Raw genomic sequence first — 16,674 nt, 5'->3', positions numbered from 1 at the left:
CGCGCAACCCTGATCTAGGCGCTCCTGACCTGATCCCGGGAAATCCCCATGTTGAGTCTTCCCAGGTCCAGCCAAGCAAACCGGCCCGGTTCCATGGCAACCGCCGCTATGTCAACAGCCAGGTGCGACGTCATCGCGTTCGATAGGTTTCGGGCAAGGCAAGGTCCTGGGTGACGTCAGCTGCCAGATGGAACACGATGTGCTACCCCGCCTAATGGGGTTTCTGCAAATCCGCTGTTACACGAAAGTCCCGCGAATCGGCAAAAGTTAGTTTGAAGGCACCAGACAATGCCAACTGCCCCCAGCCCGGAAAAAGCTCACTTCTTTGTCTTTATATGTAACGCCTATACAGTCAGATGATCGAAAAGTTCCAGGGGCGGGTGGTTTTCAGCTGCGCGGTAGTTATATTCGTAAACCTATTTCTAAATTAATAGGCAATATGCTGCACTGGATTTTTTTAAAAAAAATCCGCTTCATTTCGAGCGCATTTAGGCGATCGGGTCTCATTGCACAGCAGCGGCTCACAAATAGAAAGCTTGCGATATTTCCGTAGCTACAACTAGGCATTCTGCTAATTGTTTTTTTTTTTTCCTTTGCTCATTCACGTACATCCGCGCCTCTCTTCAGCTGCAGAAGTATAGTTGCTTCTCAGATTATGTAAATCCGCTTAACTATTTTTATTTTGCAGTAAACAAAGTGGTCAGAAAGCACAATAATTTTTCATTATCCATCCGTTTTTAGGGCATCATTGCTTCCCTTACCCAAGCAACCCCGATTTTATCGTAGAATGGAGATGTATCTAAAAAAAAAAAAAAGGATTAAAAGATTATGGCAAGAAAAGCACTCCTCTGCTGGGCAAGATCGCTATACACACATACACATACAGTCCCGTACCTATAAGTTCAGTTGCTGGTTACGCTAGGCGGCAAAAATAATGGTGTGGTATCTTAAGAACCGACCAGTTTTTTCAATTCCTTAACTCTTAAGACACCATAAAGACTTGTTTACACTTAGATTCTTCGTAAGGCTTATACCTCTCCTCCACAACTTAACGATCAGGGAACTGTGGATAATATAGAAACATGAATAATAGACCCAATCTTGGAATCAAAGGTTATCTGGTCAGAACGCGTTACAAGTGAAATCAGCAAAACGGCGCGCGCGCCAACCGCGTCCCCTCGGGCAAAAGAGAGCGAAAGCTACCGGCCGGGTTTTTAGCGAAAGGTGCTCCCCTTTTCACCCTGGCGCGGTGGTACATTCCTAAGGCGTTCTAGGTCTCTCCTCCGCAAGCAGGCACAGTGGTAGAGTCGCGAAGGGTGGCTTCTTTCCCTCCTCCCACCGGCGGAGGGAGACGCCATTGCAGAGTTGTTTGTGAACCAACCCGAGGAGCGAGGCAGCTGCGCTAAGGAGCAGTGCTGAGGCTTTTGTGGGAGGGGGCGACCGGGAGTCCTTGATCATCGGGGCGAGAAGACCATGTCCACTCCAGCCAGGCGGAGGCTAATGAGGGATTTCAAGAGGTAAATGCTCCCTATATGTCCCCGGATCGCTCTTTCCAGGGCTTAGAACCCTTTCTTTATAAGTGCTTGAGCTGGGATTGACACCCCCCTTTTTTTTCTTGGGAAAGGGAATATCTTTCTTGGGGGTCCCTTGCTGGAACCTAACTACTCTTTGCCCTTCCAGGCGGCGATGAGTATGGGCCTTTTGTAGAGAAAAGCGAAGAGGAAATCTGAATTTCTTCTGCTCCAAAACTGGGAGGCAAAGTATTTCCCTCCTTCGTAAGAAACTATTTCCACTCTCCTGGGCTTTAGTCGTCCCGCGTTAGGGAAGAAAACAATGAGGATGCTAAAATTTGAGAAGGATTATTTGAGAAACGAGATTTAAACGATCGGATTATTTGATGTGTGTGGGGTTTTTTTTAATCCTCCCAACAATAGAACCAACCTCCCATTAGACTGTGAAAGCCTCGGGTCTAATGCATATTTTGTAAAAAAAAAGTGAGCCGGATTAAAATGGACTGAGTTGACCACGTAGTATAGCTGACTGGGACGCCTATGTAGTTGAGAGAAAGCAAGTGCCAGGCTTCTTTTAACTATTCCTTGGAAATGGTGGCCAGAAGCTTTGCTTTAAAAAGCTGCTGATTTCTCTCCTCGTTGCTGCCAAGTACTGAACTACCTGGGGAAACGAAAGCATGTTTCTCTTTCTAAAGAAGAAGATTAGAAGCCTTGCATGAAAACCGCAAACTTGATAAAACAAAAAAAGCCAACACATTTGTCGATTACTTACTGGTTTCTAGTTGATGGGCCATAAATTGTGTGAAATACAGGCTTCATTGTGGCTTCAAATGTTTATTTGGTATGCTTTCCGTTCACTGATTACAAAGCATTTTACCAATACTGTATAATTGATTCAAAAAATAATAGCAAGCATTGCTGAATCTTAGGTGGGGAAAACCTGGACTCGAAAGTAGGATCCTCTTCTTTCTTTAGTGTGTTGAATCTTTTAATCCCTTAAGTATTTGTTAAGGTATATCTGGAATTTACTTTGTTTTGTCCTGTAGTACATATACAGAGAGAATAGTGCACAAATTCTATTTCAGACATGTAAAATCTGGGAAAGGCTGGCTAATGAATTCTATAACTGAAAGGAAGAAATGGAAAACGTGGATGGAAGAAAAATAGTCTATGAACCTGTGATTTGCTATTTCCTCTGAATCTTTCTGAAAATAGTTTTTTAATTAAATATTTGTGAAAAAGCCAGTTCTGCTGAAGCAAATACAATAAACATTCCAAGTACTGTATAGTAACTCTCACACAAGGAAGCTATTTAATTTTCTTTGTGGAAGGGGGAGCTTGTACTTCCGTGTTTGCTTAGGTTGCTTCCTTCTATCTTCTTTGCCTCTTAGGTTTTAGTGACATCTGGAGGCATCTGTGCTTGTTATTGCTAGTTGGCAGAAATATGGCCATTCCCTTTTCTCAAGCAAGCTGTTAAGAAAACTGTCCAAAATGTCTTTCCTGGCATAGCCAATAAAGTTCACCAATAAAGCCTAATTAAACAACAGCTCATAAACTGAACACTTGGATAATGTGTATATCACTATATTAATATTATAGCTGCTCCCATGCAATGTTAACTAGAAAATCAGCACAGCTATAGGATGTCAAACATTCGTTTAGACTGAAATTAGTATAGGTGGAATGGCAAAAGGAAAAAAGTTATTTTTATAAGTGTAGATGTTTCAGAATGGATGATATAGCTGATAATTGGTCCATATTTGCATATATAGAGAGCAGTTTTACCCCGATAATTTGGTTAGGATTTAAATTGCACTTCAGGCATCAGATAACCATTTGGATTTAGCACTGTATATAAAGAAAGAGAATGCAAAATATGCTTCATTTGTGGTATTTAGCAAAGATAACCCATACTAAATATTAAATGAGAAGCAGGTATCTCAAAATGGAATTCATTTGTTCTACTGTGCCTTCTAGATAGGTAGGTTGGTATAGTGGCCTGGAGGTGATTTCTTGTCAGAAAGCTTCTGTACTAGGCTCAGAATACTGTTATTAATGGGAGAAAGTTTATGAATTTAAACTGGAGGTAGTAAATAGCATTTATGTATTCTGCGACCTTCAGCTGATAGTTTTCACATATGAAATCCCCATTTAGAATACAAAAAATTAAAGACTGAAAAGCTTTTCACAGCATGGTGTTAATGAAGCTTTAATAACCAAAATTATCTCTGAAATGCACATGGCAATTAATAATTTGGTGTGACAGTGTGCAAACTTGCTATCGTGTAGCAGAGGGTCACATTCTTTTGCTATCCAGCCAAGGCTTTGGGTAGCCTGTGTTGTTGACATTAAATGCATTGAACTGAGCATGCCTGAAAATCAGAGCTGTATAAAGTTCAGAGTAGTTTTAAAGAGCAAAGAAGTATAGATTAGCAGGATCATGTTGTTAATTTCCTCTTATGCTCATTATCACTGTATTGCAAATATTTTCTTTCCAAGAAACAGAAGTATATGAGTATAGCTTGATTTTAGAGATAGCTCTTTTAATCTGTATAAAAGGATGTGAAATCTACTCTTAAATGTAAATAAATGACAATAGTGCAATATAAATGCCACAATGCCGCAGTAAAGATATTTGCATATTACAGTAACTGAATGGTTTGCAAGGATAAGGAAAGTTTCATGCAGTAAAATTATAGAGGAAACATTTGCCACATGATAGAACTTAGTACTTTTTAACTTGCCTCTAAAGCAGGGGTCTTCAAACTTGGCTCTTTTATGACTTGTGAACTTCAACTTCCAGAATTCCTCAGTCAAAGGGCCAAGTTTGAAGACCCCTGCTCTAAAGGATGGCCTGCTGATAATTCAGTTTGAGTGACTGAATAATGTAAAAAAATTAAGATGCTTCATGGGTATGATAGACAAAATATATGGGTATTTTGGAGAGATGGAATACCTCATAGAGATGATTGAGTGGAATGGGACAGCACATCAGAATCAGGCTTTTCCACCAACCAAAATAAATTGGCATTGTTTGTTTACTGTTTGGACTCAAACAAAGCACTTAAAGATTTCTAATCTGTACTAATTTATTGGTGCTTCAGATAGATAAAATTAATGTCCTCTCTTTGGAGAGATACAATAAATACGTAATACATGGAGGTAACTGTATGGAAAAGTACAGATAGTCCTCAGTTCATTCAGTGGCCATTTGAAAATATGATGGTGCTGAACAAAGGGACTTACAATCTGTACCCAAAGTTAAGGCTGTTGCAGCATTCCTGCATTCCTGTGATGAAAATTTGGGCACTTGGCAGTCCACCCATCCTTATAGCTGACTGCAGAGGTTCCGCAACTCCCCATCTGACTGTCTCTTCCCTCCATCTCAGCTGTCCACCTGGCCCATCAGCATCTGCAAAGCTGCTGCAGCCTTGGACACCTGGACCTGCTCCCCAGTCCATCATGTCCAGGAAGCCTCAACCAGTTACAGGACCAGCTGTGCATGGAAATTGCTTCAGTTATCTTTAGTTTTTCTGCAGCTACTGACAGGCATATGCAATTGATGTGAAATGTGGCCTTAGTATAAAAACCACCCGGATCATTCTGCAAGCAGGTGCCATTCTCACAGTCATTCAGAAATCTAGAAAGAGTTCCTTCTCCAAATCATATTATTTTTTATAAAAAAAAAATTGCCAGATGTTCACTAGAATAAAGGAAGGCTGTATGCAAAGGTAAGTGGACCAATTTATCTGTGCAATTGCAGTTACTGCAACTGGTTGAGGCCTCCCAAGTCTGGTAGGCTGTGGGGAGAAGGCCTGGACCTTTGCCAATTTTCTGTGCACTGGTGAGCCCTGTACCTGCACCAGGCCTTCTAGGGCCTCCCCCACTACTGCGCTCCACCTAATGATCTGCATGATCATTTAACAACCACAAGTAAGACAGCCAGGATTGTTGTGGTTGAGTGAAATGGTCACATGATGTCTTGCTTAATGACCGCTGTACTCAACAACGGAAGATTCCAGCCTAAACTGTGGTTTTAGAGAACTACCTGTAATATCAATTATCTTCAAGAATTGGATTCATCCTTTTCTATAAAATTCTGTTCATGGTAGGAACATTCTGATCAATATCTTTTAAATTGGAGGGAATGTTTTTATATTTTATATTTTTCTTAACCAGGTCAGTAATTTTTTCGAGAGTTAAGTAGTAAAGTATTTGAACAATATGATGCTAAATACTTTCAGGCTGCATAATTAATGTTTGCACACTGTCAGGTTTTATATTTTTGCTTATTATATTTTGTTTATGGAAGATTACAAGAAGATCCACCTGTTGGGGTCAGTGGTGCACCATCTGAAAACAATATAATGCAATGGAATGCAGTAATTTTTGGGTAAGTAAAGAAGTCAGTTGTAAAGAAAATATATATTAGGTAATGCTCTGTGAATATGATATAAATGCTAGATAATAAGACTATACAACATGTATTGATAAAAGTCTTTCTAAAGTTTTCAAAATTAAAAAAATGTTCTTAATAATTTTAAGTATAAATGTGGCATCATAGCAAGGTGTCTCATAATGTTGAGCATTTGTAAGCAAATCCCATTTGGTGTTTATTTTATCTCAAATAATAAATGCAAGTAGGACTCGGGAAAATAGATGACCCGAGGTACTAGAAAATTATATTTATCTTCAATTATATATTCTAAATATTTATAGGATACCCAATTGCAGCAGATTAGTTATAAATGTGAGTTTTATTTTTGTCATTTATAGTGCATGTATAAATAAGAGCAAGAGATAATCACTATTAATCTTGTTTCTCTTTTCAGGCCTGAAGGTACTCCCTTTGAAGATGGTAGGTTTCTTTAAACTTTATTATTATTATTATTATTATTATTATTATTATTATTATTATTATTATTATTATTATTATTACTATTACTATTTTAGTTTTAGTTTCATTAGTCTATATAGTATTTCCTGCAGATCCTGAAAAATAATATGTAAGAAACAGTAACCGATAGCCTATCTATATAGCATGCAATCATTTGCTTCTCTGTGACTAAAAGAATTGTTCACAAAACATCTGTTGGCAAATAATATCATCAATTGGAAATTAAACATATCGATCTATTTGCCATATGCAACAAAAAAAGCTAAAATACATTTTTACAAAAATAAACACTTCTACAGGAAACATTTGTAGATTTAAGAACTGCAATATGGATTTTTTTTCACCTCTTATTATCTATTTTTGTCATCTGGATGTGAGCCAGCAAGAGATCTCTGGAGCTAGGCTAGGTAAACAAACAAACAAACTTTATTGTCATTGTATGTGTATACACAGTGTACACATACAACGAAATTTACTTGACACCCAAAGACCAGGTCCCACACACATAATCCCCAAACACACTCCCACCCACCACAATTCCCCACCCCTAAAACCACCCAAACATCCACACAACAGACCAAGTAATACTGTCCAACAGTTCACTGATAGTGGCCCTTTAGTTCATTGTTGAGTGCAATTATAGCTCTGGGATAAAAACTATTCAGAAAACGTGTGGTCTGAGTTTTAATCATTCTGTATCTTCTGCCAGAAGGCAACAGTCCAAAAAGATTGTAAGCAGGATGGGAAGAGTCCCTGAGAATGTTATACAACTTCCTCAAACAACGAGATTCGAAGATGTTGCCCAGGGCTGGTAGCTGAAATCTGATAGGGCAGTAGCTATAGAGTAGCTGTAGAGCTTTTTTGTCCACTACAGAGCTACTTCCATACCATGCAAGAATGCCGTATGTCAGGACACTCTCAATAGTGCTGGGATAGTAGGACAGAAGTAGAGGCTGAGATAAATTTATCTTCCTGAGCATTCTCAGGAAGTACAGCCTCTTCTGTGCCTTCTTCACAAGCATGTTAACATTCATAGTCCATGAGAGGTCCTCCGAGATATAAGTGCCCAGAAATTTAAAACTACCCACCCTCTCCACCTCCTCACCATTTATGTACCATGGTAGATGTACATCTCTCTTCCTCCTGAAGTCAATTATAAGTTCTTTAGTTTTTGTGGTGTTAAGTGTGAGATTATTTTCATTACACCACAATGTCAGCCCTTGTATCTCCTTCCTGTAAGCAGACTCATTGTTCTTATTAATGAGCCCCACCACTGCTGTGTCATCCGCAAATTTAATAATTGTGTTGGTGTTATACAGTGGGGTGCAGTCATGCGTGTACAAGGAATAAAGGAAAGAGTTTAGCACACAACCCTGAGGGGCTCCTGTGCTTAATATCAGAATAGAGGAATGGTGAGATCCCATCCTTACTGACTGTGGCCTACCTGTCAGAAAATCCCTTATCCACAAGCAAATCCTCTGATTTATACCCAAATTGGACATTTTAAAAAACAACCTGTTGGGTAAAATGGTGTTAAAAGCAGAGCGATAATCCACAAATAACAGCCTTGCATATGTCCCCTGTTGTTCCAAGTGATTCAATACAGTATGGACAACAAGAGACATAGCATCATCAGTTGATCTATTACCCCTATATGCAAATTGGTATGGGTCCAAAGTAGATGGAAGACTAGCCTTAATATAGTTCAACACCAGCCTCTCAAAACATTTCATAACAACAGATGTTAAAGTTACTGGTCTATAATCATTAAGAGATACCACTATTGTCTGCTTAGGAACTGGCACTATAATAGATTCTTCAGGCAGGTAGGGATAGAGCACTGCGACAGAGATAGATTGAAAATATCCGTGAACACTTCAGCTAGCTCTGCAGCGCAATCCCTGACAACTCCTCCCAGAATTCCATCAGGCCCAGCTGCCTTCCGGATATTAACATTCTGGAAAGTGCATCTCACATCAGAGATCTGCAGTAGAAGTGGTTGTCTATCGATGGTAGATGTTAATGGTGCACTATCAGTAGTAAATGCTGGAATGATGGTTGTTCCTGTGCCCACCTCAAAACGGCTGAAGAATTGATTTAGCTGCTCAGCCAGAGTCACTACTCCCAGGCAAACTATTTTTATTGCTTTGTCCTGTGATTTGTCGCAGACCTTGCCATACACGACCAGAGTCCGAGTTCTCAAAAAGATGTTCAATCCTCCGTCTGTATGTAGCTTTAGTGTCCTTGATGCCCCTTTTCAATTTAGCTCTTGCCCCGCTATACTGTAGCGCATCACCAGAATGGAAAGCAGCATTTCTTGCTCTTAATAAAAGACACACTTTTCTATTTATCCAGGGCTTGTTGTTAGAGAACACCCGTACTTGTCTGGTGGTAGTGACAACATCAGTGCAACTTTTAATGTAAAACAGTACTGTTGAAGTGTAAATGTCAGTATTGTTCTCCTCAAACAGTGCCCAATCAGTACTCCCAAAACAATCTTGAGGTTGCTCCGATGCACCCGCTGGCCACACCTGTATTTCTCTAATTGATGGTCTAATTCTGTTGACGAGAGGTCTATATGATGGGATCAAGAACACAGATATATGATCTGACTGTCCCAGGTGGGGTAAAGGCATAGTTCTGTATCCATGCATGATGTTACTATATACCTGATCCAAGGTATTTTTCCCTCTAGTGGGACAGTCTACGTACTGATAGAACTTAGGGAGGACAGTCTTTAAGTTGGCTTGATTGAAATCACCTGCAACCACCAGCACTCCATCTGGGTAGGCCTGTTGCTGTTTGTTAATAGCAGTTAACAGGTAACTCATGGCTGTGGTCGTGTTAGCATCAGGAGGTATATATACTACAGTTGTTATCACAATGTTAAACTCACGAGGCAGATAAAAGGGGCGGCATTTCACTGCCAAGTATTCCAAATCAGGAGAACAGTGAGTGTCCATTATTTTAACATTTGTGCTCCAGTTGTTATTTATGTAAACACAAAGTCTCCCTCCTCTGCTCCTCCCAAAGACCATGGTTCTATCCGCTCGATAAACTGAGCCTCCTGGTAATTCAATAGCCTCTCCTGGAATGGTAGGGTCAAGCCACATCTCTGTTAAAGACCATGATACAGCAGTCCCGAATGTTTTTCTGCAGAGAGATAGTAAGTTCCAGTTCCTCAGTCTTATTAGGGAGAGATCTAACATTTGAAACAAAAAGACTTGGCAATGCAGGCTTATGAGGATTTTTTCCTAACCTTACACGCAGTAAGTTAGATTATTTATAATTAATTGCATTAGCTCTCAGACTTGATAATTCTAAAAATGAATTCACCCACATCGGAATCTTAAAAATAACCATTGTTTCCCTATATTCAGAAAAAAAAACCTCTCTTTACCATGGTCAAATTCCTATATACCGGTACTACTAAAGCCACTCTTTGGTTCTCACCTGCGCAGAAACATTCTTTAAGATCTTACTAAATCTGAGGTCAACTGGATTTTGAGAAAAATGACTGCAAGACAGTAACATACCAAAACATTAGACCAAGCTTTTGTGTTCTGATTATTTAGTGTCTTCAGTAAGCAGTGGGGTTGAAGGGCCACTTTATCTTTCATGAAGTTTTCTAGTTTTGTCAGTAATACCCTGGGTTTTGTCAGTAATACATTGTCCTAATTCATCTTTGGACACTAATGCAAATGTACCATAAGTGCCGGCGTATAAGGCGACTTCCGCGAGCGCTGAAATCGGCGCCAAAGACAGGGGTCGTCTTATACGCCAGAAATACTGGTAGTTTCCGGCGTATAAGACGACGTTCTAGGAATGTGGCTCAGCGATAAAGACGGGGGTCGTCTTATACGCCGGATCGCCTTGTACGCCGGCATATACGGTATCAGTTTATTGCATTACCTTGATACAAACAGCCACAGTAAAGTATGAGACTACTATGGCAGTGACAGACATACAGTATACTGTAGCCACCCATTTCTCAGGTTTAAATGTTATGTCTTGAAGACATGTTTTTAAGGTTGTGCGATACTTTAGATTTTGTTCTGAAAAGTTGCCACTGCCTCATTAACACAGATGCATCTGTTTGCAGGATCAATCCTGCTTCAAAGACTCACCAACAGATGCTATACTCGCATTCTGCAATTCTTTTCAATTGAAGCCAAAGTATCATACAGCCTTTACAGCTTTAATACAATTAGAAATATGCTTCTATATAACTCAAAACTTGTTGAAAGACATGTATATATGTGAGAGACTTATAATTGATGAGAATGTATTTTTAAGTAACAAATATAGGCTATAAAGTTCCAGTTTAATGATTGGAACTGTTTTATGTTAATATTCTATATACTAGAAGATGGGAATGGATGCATTATAAGTCTGATAGATCCATAAACGTTTTTGGATCAGATTTATTTGGCACTGGCTTCTGTTGTATTTGAAAGGAGCAGAATAATATTGTGAATCTTCCCTTCCCGGAAACTATTCTTATTCAGCTTTCTCCAAAAGGCAAATGGCTATTCACAAGCCAAGTTGCCTGAGATTTCTATATGCAGCTGTTATTTTTTATTTTTTTTTAAGTGGGGGAGTTCAACACTCTCACGGATGACATGCTTCCAGTTCTGCCATAGCATATAGATCCTATTACCTTTTTATAGCAACTGTATTGAATATAGTAACACCTTCTAAAACTATCCACACTTATCAGTTTTCTTTGAAGGATTATTTTTGGATTACAACTGCAAAAGTGGAATGTTAAATTGTTGTGAAACAAACTTTAATTAATTAAATTAATATATTCCTGAGGCTTAAAACAACAGTAATGAAATAGTTCTTTGGAACTCGGTGGTATTTACCTGTGTGGATATACCCGGGATAGCATTCCAGAAACCCTTAGTCAATACATTTTGCAATCCCTTTGCCTCAAAAGAATGGAAGAAAGAATGAATACCTATTACGTTTTATACTGAGGAAGAATTTTGCATTACAAATATTTTTATTCTTCTGTATAAAAGTTGAAGATTTATTTCTGTGCATCTATACAATATGTATTAAGCCCTTTTCCCTGCCAATAAATTTGTGTTGAAAATAATACCATGTAAGTGGCTTCTGGTGAGGATTCATGGTGAACTAGATTGTTTGTGAAGGAGCAGGGATGGCATTGTGGTGATTTACAGCCAGATGGTGAACTCTGGCCAGCAAAATCCAGGAAAATGAGAGATTATGAGATCGCCCACTTGCACTGCAGGAACAGAGATTTTTATGGTCAATTCATAAGTTGAACAGCTGAAAGTTAAGGGATTTCAACTAAGCTCACAGCTCTAATGTAGCCTAATGGACATAAACGTCATTTCTTAATCATTTTTGAAAATTGCTTCTTACTATTAGAAAATTTAGACTGACAAGTTTATTTTATAAAACCAGGTGTGTTTCCTTTAATTCTTAGCAAAAAAAAAATTAAATACAAGTTTAAGGACTAAAAAAACCTTTTTTGGAATAAGCAACAAAAGAGGGATTAGAATGATGATTTGGAAAAATTACAAATGGACTAAGGGTCCTGCTACTATAGGTTTGAAATAAGATTTTGAAATTATAGGAATTGTTCCTGCAGGAAAATGCTGTTGTTTTGAATTATTAAAAAAATCAAGTTTGTTAGAAATAAAAGGAAGGATTATAAAGTTGATTTATTTGATCAAAGTTAAAATAGATATTCTGTTAACTCTGGTAACCTTTAATGGGCTTTTGCTGACTAGGACTGCATAGTTTTAAGGATTCATTTGAAAGAGACATGGGAAGAAGAGGTCATTTGTTGCATTTTGAGAGAAGACGATAAATTATCAAAATTGTTTATACTTGTTGGGATGAAGGGGGAAATCAATTTTCTATTTCTTTACTATATTCTTTTTTTTCCTGCATTTTGTAGTTTTCTTTTGTTTACCTTTTTTAGTTTTTATTTTTTTAATTGTAATGTTTAATAAAATTATTTTTTTAAAAAGGAAAGAGTATTGTATGTGTATTAGAATGCATGGATCATCTTGGGGGACAAGGGGGCGGGAGATATACTACCCGAAAAACAATCAGACAGTTGAGACAGGAGCCCCATTGGCTTAACAGTCAGAGAAAGAAACTTAGGAAGGATCAGCCCTAATTGATTAGGCTGCTTAAATGTGGTGACAGGAAGTTTGTATTCTTGGACTTAACAAGATTCTGTTAATGTAGCCTTACAATAAAAGTAGAATTATTTCATCTAGTTGAATTAGCTGTCTGTTTATCTGAGAGGGCTATGAAATTCAGGTGTGGGTTGTTTGTATCTCTTTATTTTCTGTGTTTGCGTGTAGGAGAACGAGGGAGAGAAGCACAGAAAATCTTGAATTTTCTAATGCAAAGCAGTTTTTTTTTTAGTACAGGAAATGCATAATTTGTAAAGAACCCCTAACATTTAGTTTAGCAGAAGAATTAATACATATTACAAATGAAGTATTTACATTTTTTTCCCTTCTGAACTGGCTAGTCATACATGATCTTGAATTCTACTTTTGGGTTTGGTTTCTTCAGTTGTAGTGATATCCTAGTGATCTACAGCGTTTCCCTCAAAATAGTTGATAGTTGAATTTTTAATCCATTTTAGGTCGTGTCCATAGTCTTTTATATAGGTTGCTAGAGGAAGTTGATGTTATTTCTATTTGCATTTTAGTGTTTTAACTCATATTTGAAATAAAAATAAATGCTTTATCAATCTCTTGTTTTTACAATGGTACGTCCTGTTTTTGAAAAAAATGAAAAATTATGTTAGTTTTCAATTGGTTTACTGTGACCATACTGTTTCAAAATATTTAAATAAGATGACATAGGAATGGATTATATAAAGCAATTATTATTTTACTTTTTAAAAGAAATTACATATATATTTATTTCCTAATCCCTACCACACTTCCTTATCGCTTACCTTTTTCACACAGGAACCTTTAAACTAATAATAGAATTTTCAGAAGAATACCCAAATAAACCACCAACAGTTAGGTTTTTATCGAAGATGTTTCATCCCAATGGTAAGTATGCAATAATAAAACCTTCTGTCTAATCATATATTCAGCAATGTTCTATTTCTGTATGTTGAAGTTAGGCTTATGACAATTGATTAGCCCAGAAATTCTTCACAATCTGCCAGTGATAATTTATAAAATTAATATAGTATTGAATGTTTAGCTCAAAAGAATAGTCACAAAATTAAGGAATTAAGATGGTAAATTCTTGCTCTCAGAGATTAATAACAGTTCTTCCGATACATTCTTGTTTTCTTAAAGTCATTGTAGGGAGTTAACTGGAAGCAGTAATTCAGTCATTTGTCAAAATACCAAGGGACTGCATATAATCAGACTTTTTATATTTTCCTTTATTGCCTTAGCTAAGGCTTTTTAAAAGGTACTTTACAATGTATTAATTCAAAAATGATGAAGAATATATTACTATTATTCTTATTACTATGTACCTCTGTGAAAGTTAATATGAGTTGTAATATAAAAATATTTTAAAATAAGCAGATAAGAAGATGCAGAAAGAAACTGTTAACCTTCAGATTGTTTAAAGGAGTATGTTTCCACTGGGAGAGCAATTAAAAGTTCCTGTTTGTATGGAACCATAAAGGAATTATATGATAGGTGTGTCAGATATTTTCCTGTTGTAAGGAGATGCATTAGACTACAGTAATTGCCATCTCCCATTCTGTTACTATAAATAAAATAAACCTTAATCTACAATAAACCACAACTTTCCTTTGTTTTAATTTTAGAAATCCCTGGGTCTTGAATCTCATATATTAAACTACTAATCATTGCAGAAGTCCAAAATTTGGAAAATAACCTTTATATGGGCCCATTAGTTTATAAAATATGGGTTTTCTTCCTTTGTGAGTAATAAATACTTTAATTAAATAAGTTATGGTATCTAAATAAATATAATGACTGGTTTATATGAGTTATACTTAAAGCTAATCCTGCTTATGAAAAATTAGGGTAAGTCTCTTCTGAAAAATATGTTATACATTTTCAGATACTTATTTTTTAGCAATAAATCTATGAACTTCTTTGCAGAGATTTCTGAACTGTTCAATTAAATTTGTATTAAAATATTAAACCTTGGGAGGAATATATTATTGACCTGCCTTAATAAAATATCAAAATAATTTAAACTTTCTGCATGGTGTTGAAACACTTAGCTCCTCTAGAAACAGTTAAATTGGAGAATGACTAACTGAGATTGCATTCTTCATTTTTTCCCATCAAAATCAGAAGCCATTATTGCTTTGTGATTTTTTTCCTAGTTAGCAAAAAGAAACCTAGGGAACCTAGTTTGGATGTAACACTAAAATTATGGAGGGACATTCTTTTCCCAATTACAGGAATCAGACAATGTACATCATGTTTTTTTTGATGAACCTTGAATCCAAATTAACGATCGGAAACCAATTACATAATTCTAATATCTTCTATTTTAGTATATGCAGATGGAAGCATATGTTTAGATATTCTCCAAAATCGTTGGAGTCCAACATACGATGTCTCATCTATTTTAACTTCAATTCAGGTAATTTAAAAATAATAATGAATACTTTCTTCAGACTTGATATAGAAGTGGTAGCTTGCTGTTTAATCTTCAGGTGTAAGCTATATTGAATTGTTTGACTAAGCCAGGGAGTGCATGACTACATTTGTCAAAAAAGATTGTTGTGTTGAACTTAACACTACATGAAGTATCTGTAACATCAATCTAGCTATTAATTTCTGTCCAGTGTTGCATTGTTTTCTATTTATTTTGTCATTATCCTTTTAATGCTAATTACTACTATTTTTCATGTTTTTTGCTTCCTCTGCCTTCAGTCACTGCTTGATGAACCCAATCCTAATAGTCCTGCCAACAGTCAGGCTGCACAGCTTTATCAGGAGAACAAACGTGAATATGAAAAACGAGTTTCAGCTATTGTTGAACAAAGTTGGAATGATTCATAAAAAAGGACTTTCATTAACAGATACCCCATAATCATCATGTACAATTTAACTTGCGATAGGAAATGCTACCAGAACTCAAGTGCCACGTTTGACTTGCGTACAGATGCATTCACAAATGCTCTTCAGTTTCAAAACTTTAAAAGCTTGTGTACTTTGATTAATGTACTTTTTATTGCATGTTATGACCTAAGTTATTGCTACATAAATTTGTAATATATCCTGTTTGTATTTTTTCAAAGTGTATAATGTTGGTGTGAAGTTTTCATGACAGAATATACATATTTTGTAAATCTGTACTTTTTTCAAAATATTGAATGCCTTATTTTTGAATTCTTTAGATTTTTAAATTGGACAAATCAGTTAACAGAGTTTTATATATAAAATATTTCATGTAAAGCTGAAATACATAACCTCAGTGCAAGACATTTTTGTCACTATTCTATTTTTGACACAGATTTTAAAGTTGATTAATTTTTATATGCTTTTTTTTTTTGAGAAGCATGCTGCACAGCCATTTTTCACCAGACCTTACATGTCTTACATCTGACTTGTAAATTGCACCCGGGTTGCTCTCCAAAGTGAACATTTTTGCCAAAGCTTGCCCAGTGCCATTAAAGTACAAATAGCTCTGAATATGAAGAAACAAATTACTGCCCACTAGGGACTTAGCACTAAAGTGCCACAGCAGTATATATAGTAGCAGTGAATTATGGACATTATAGTCCCCCAAACTTCATCTTCCTGGGTTTTCAAATAATTTGTACCCATGCCTTGGCTATGCAAGTCTTGTGTGCTGAGTTTTTGTTCTGTTACTATTCTTCTACCCTTACTTGGTAAGTCTACACTTGATGTTAGCCAAAAGGCTGAGAAGCTGTCCTTACTTGGTAATTCTGTGAATGTGATCACTGAAGAAAATCTATTTGAATTGCAGTGCTCTTGAAGGCCTTTTGAATATGACTGCTTGACAAATCAGTTTTTCCCATTTTAAAGCTACAGTAGTCTCCCTTAAATAACCATTTTGCAATTGAACTGCAAAGAATACCCAACACTTGCCTCAAACCCAGACCCAAAAACATTAATCCTTGACCACAGGAAAATTGCCCACTCCTTTGCCCAAAATTGCTTTAAACATAGACAAGACTTAAGGTGCAAGTCTATTCCTGTTGGATCATTGCAGCTATTTGTTCAAAGAGCTAATTCATTTTCCTTAACTGCTGTGCACATGTGATTCTTTGTTGTGGTGAAGCTC

The 16,674-nt window shown here is 36.8% G+C and overlaps 1 protein-coding gene across 1 annotated transcript; it reads left to right on the top strand.

The window, feature by feature from the left end:
* The first annotated feature begins 1,338 nt into the window (after positions 1 to 1,338).
* Positions 1,339 to 15,848, top strand: LOC120304389 (ubiquitin-conjugating enzyme E2 B). The gene is made up of 6 exons (XM_039334887.1): positions 1,339 to 1,517; positions 5,824 to 5,904; positions 6,344 to 6,369; positions 13,380 to 13,469; positions 14,915 to 15,003; positions 15,297 to 15,848. Exons 1-6 carry the CDS (start codon positions 1,474 to 1,476, stop codon positions 15,423 to 15,425), a joined length of 459 nt encoding a protein of 152 aa, XP_039190821.1. The 5' UTR covers positions 1,339 to 1,473; the 3' UTR covers positions 15,426 to 15,848.
* Positions 15,849 to 16,674: the final 826 nt, after the last annotated feature.

The sequence above is a fragment of the Crotalus tigris genome, unplaced genomic scaffold, assembly GCF_016545835.1.
Source record: "Crotalus tigris isolate CLP2741 ecotype Arizona unplaced genomic scaffold, ASM1654583v1 scf7180000017638.2057652, whole genome shotgun sequence".
NCBI lineage: Eukaryota > Metazoa > Chordata > Lepidosauria > Squamata > Viperidae > Crotalus > Crotalus tigris.
This window is presented reverse-complemented; position numbering and strand designations above follow the sequence as displayed.

Excerpts from the sequence above, each read along its gene's own strand:
- LOC120304389 (XM_039334887.1), top strand. The coding sequence starts at position 1,474 with ATGTCCACTCCAGCCAGGCGGAGGCTAATGAGGGATTTCAAGAG. Across the intron at positions 6,370-13,379 it reads AGGTACTCCCTTTGAAGATG|GAACCTTTAAACTAATAATA; the intron begins GTAGGTTTCTTT and ends TTTTTCACACAG. Across the intron at positions 15,004-15,296 it reads CTATTTTAACTTCAATTCAG|TCACTGCTTGATGAACCCAA; the intron begins GTAATTTAAAAA and ends CTCTGCCTTCAG.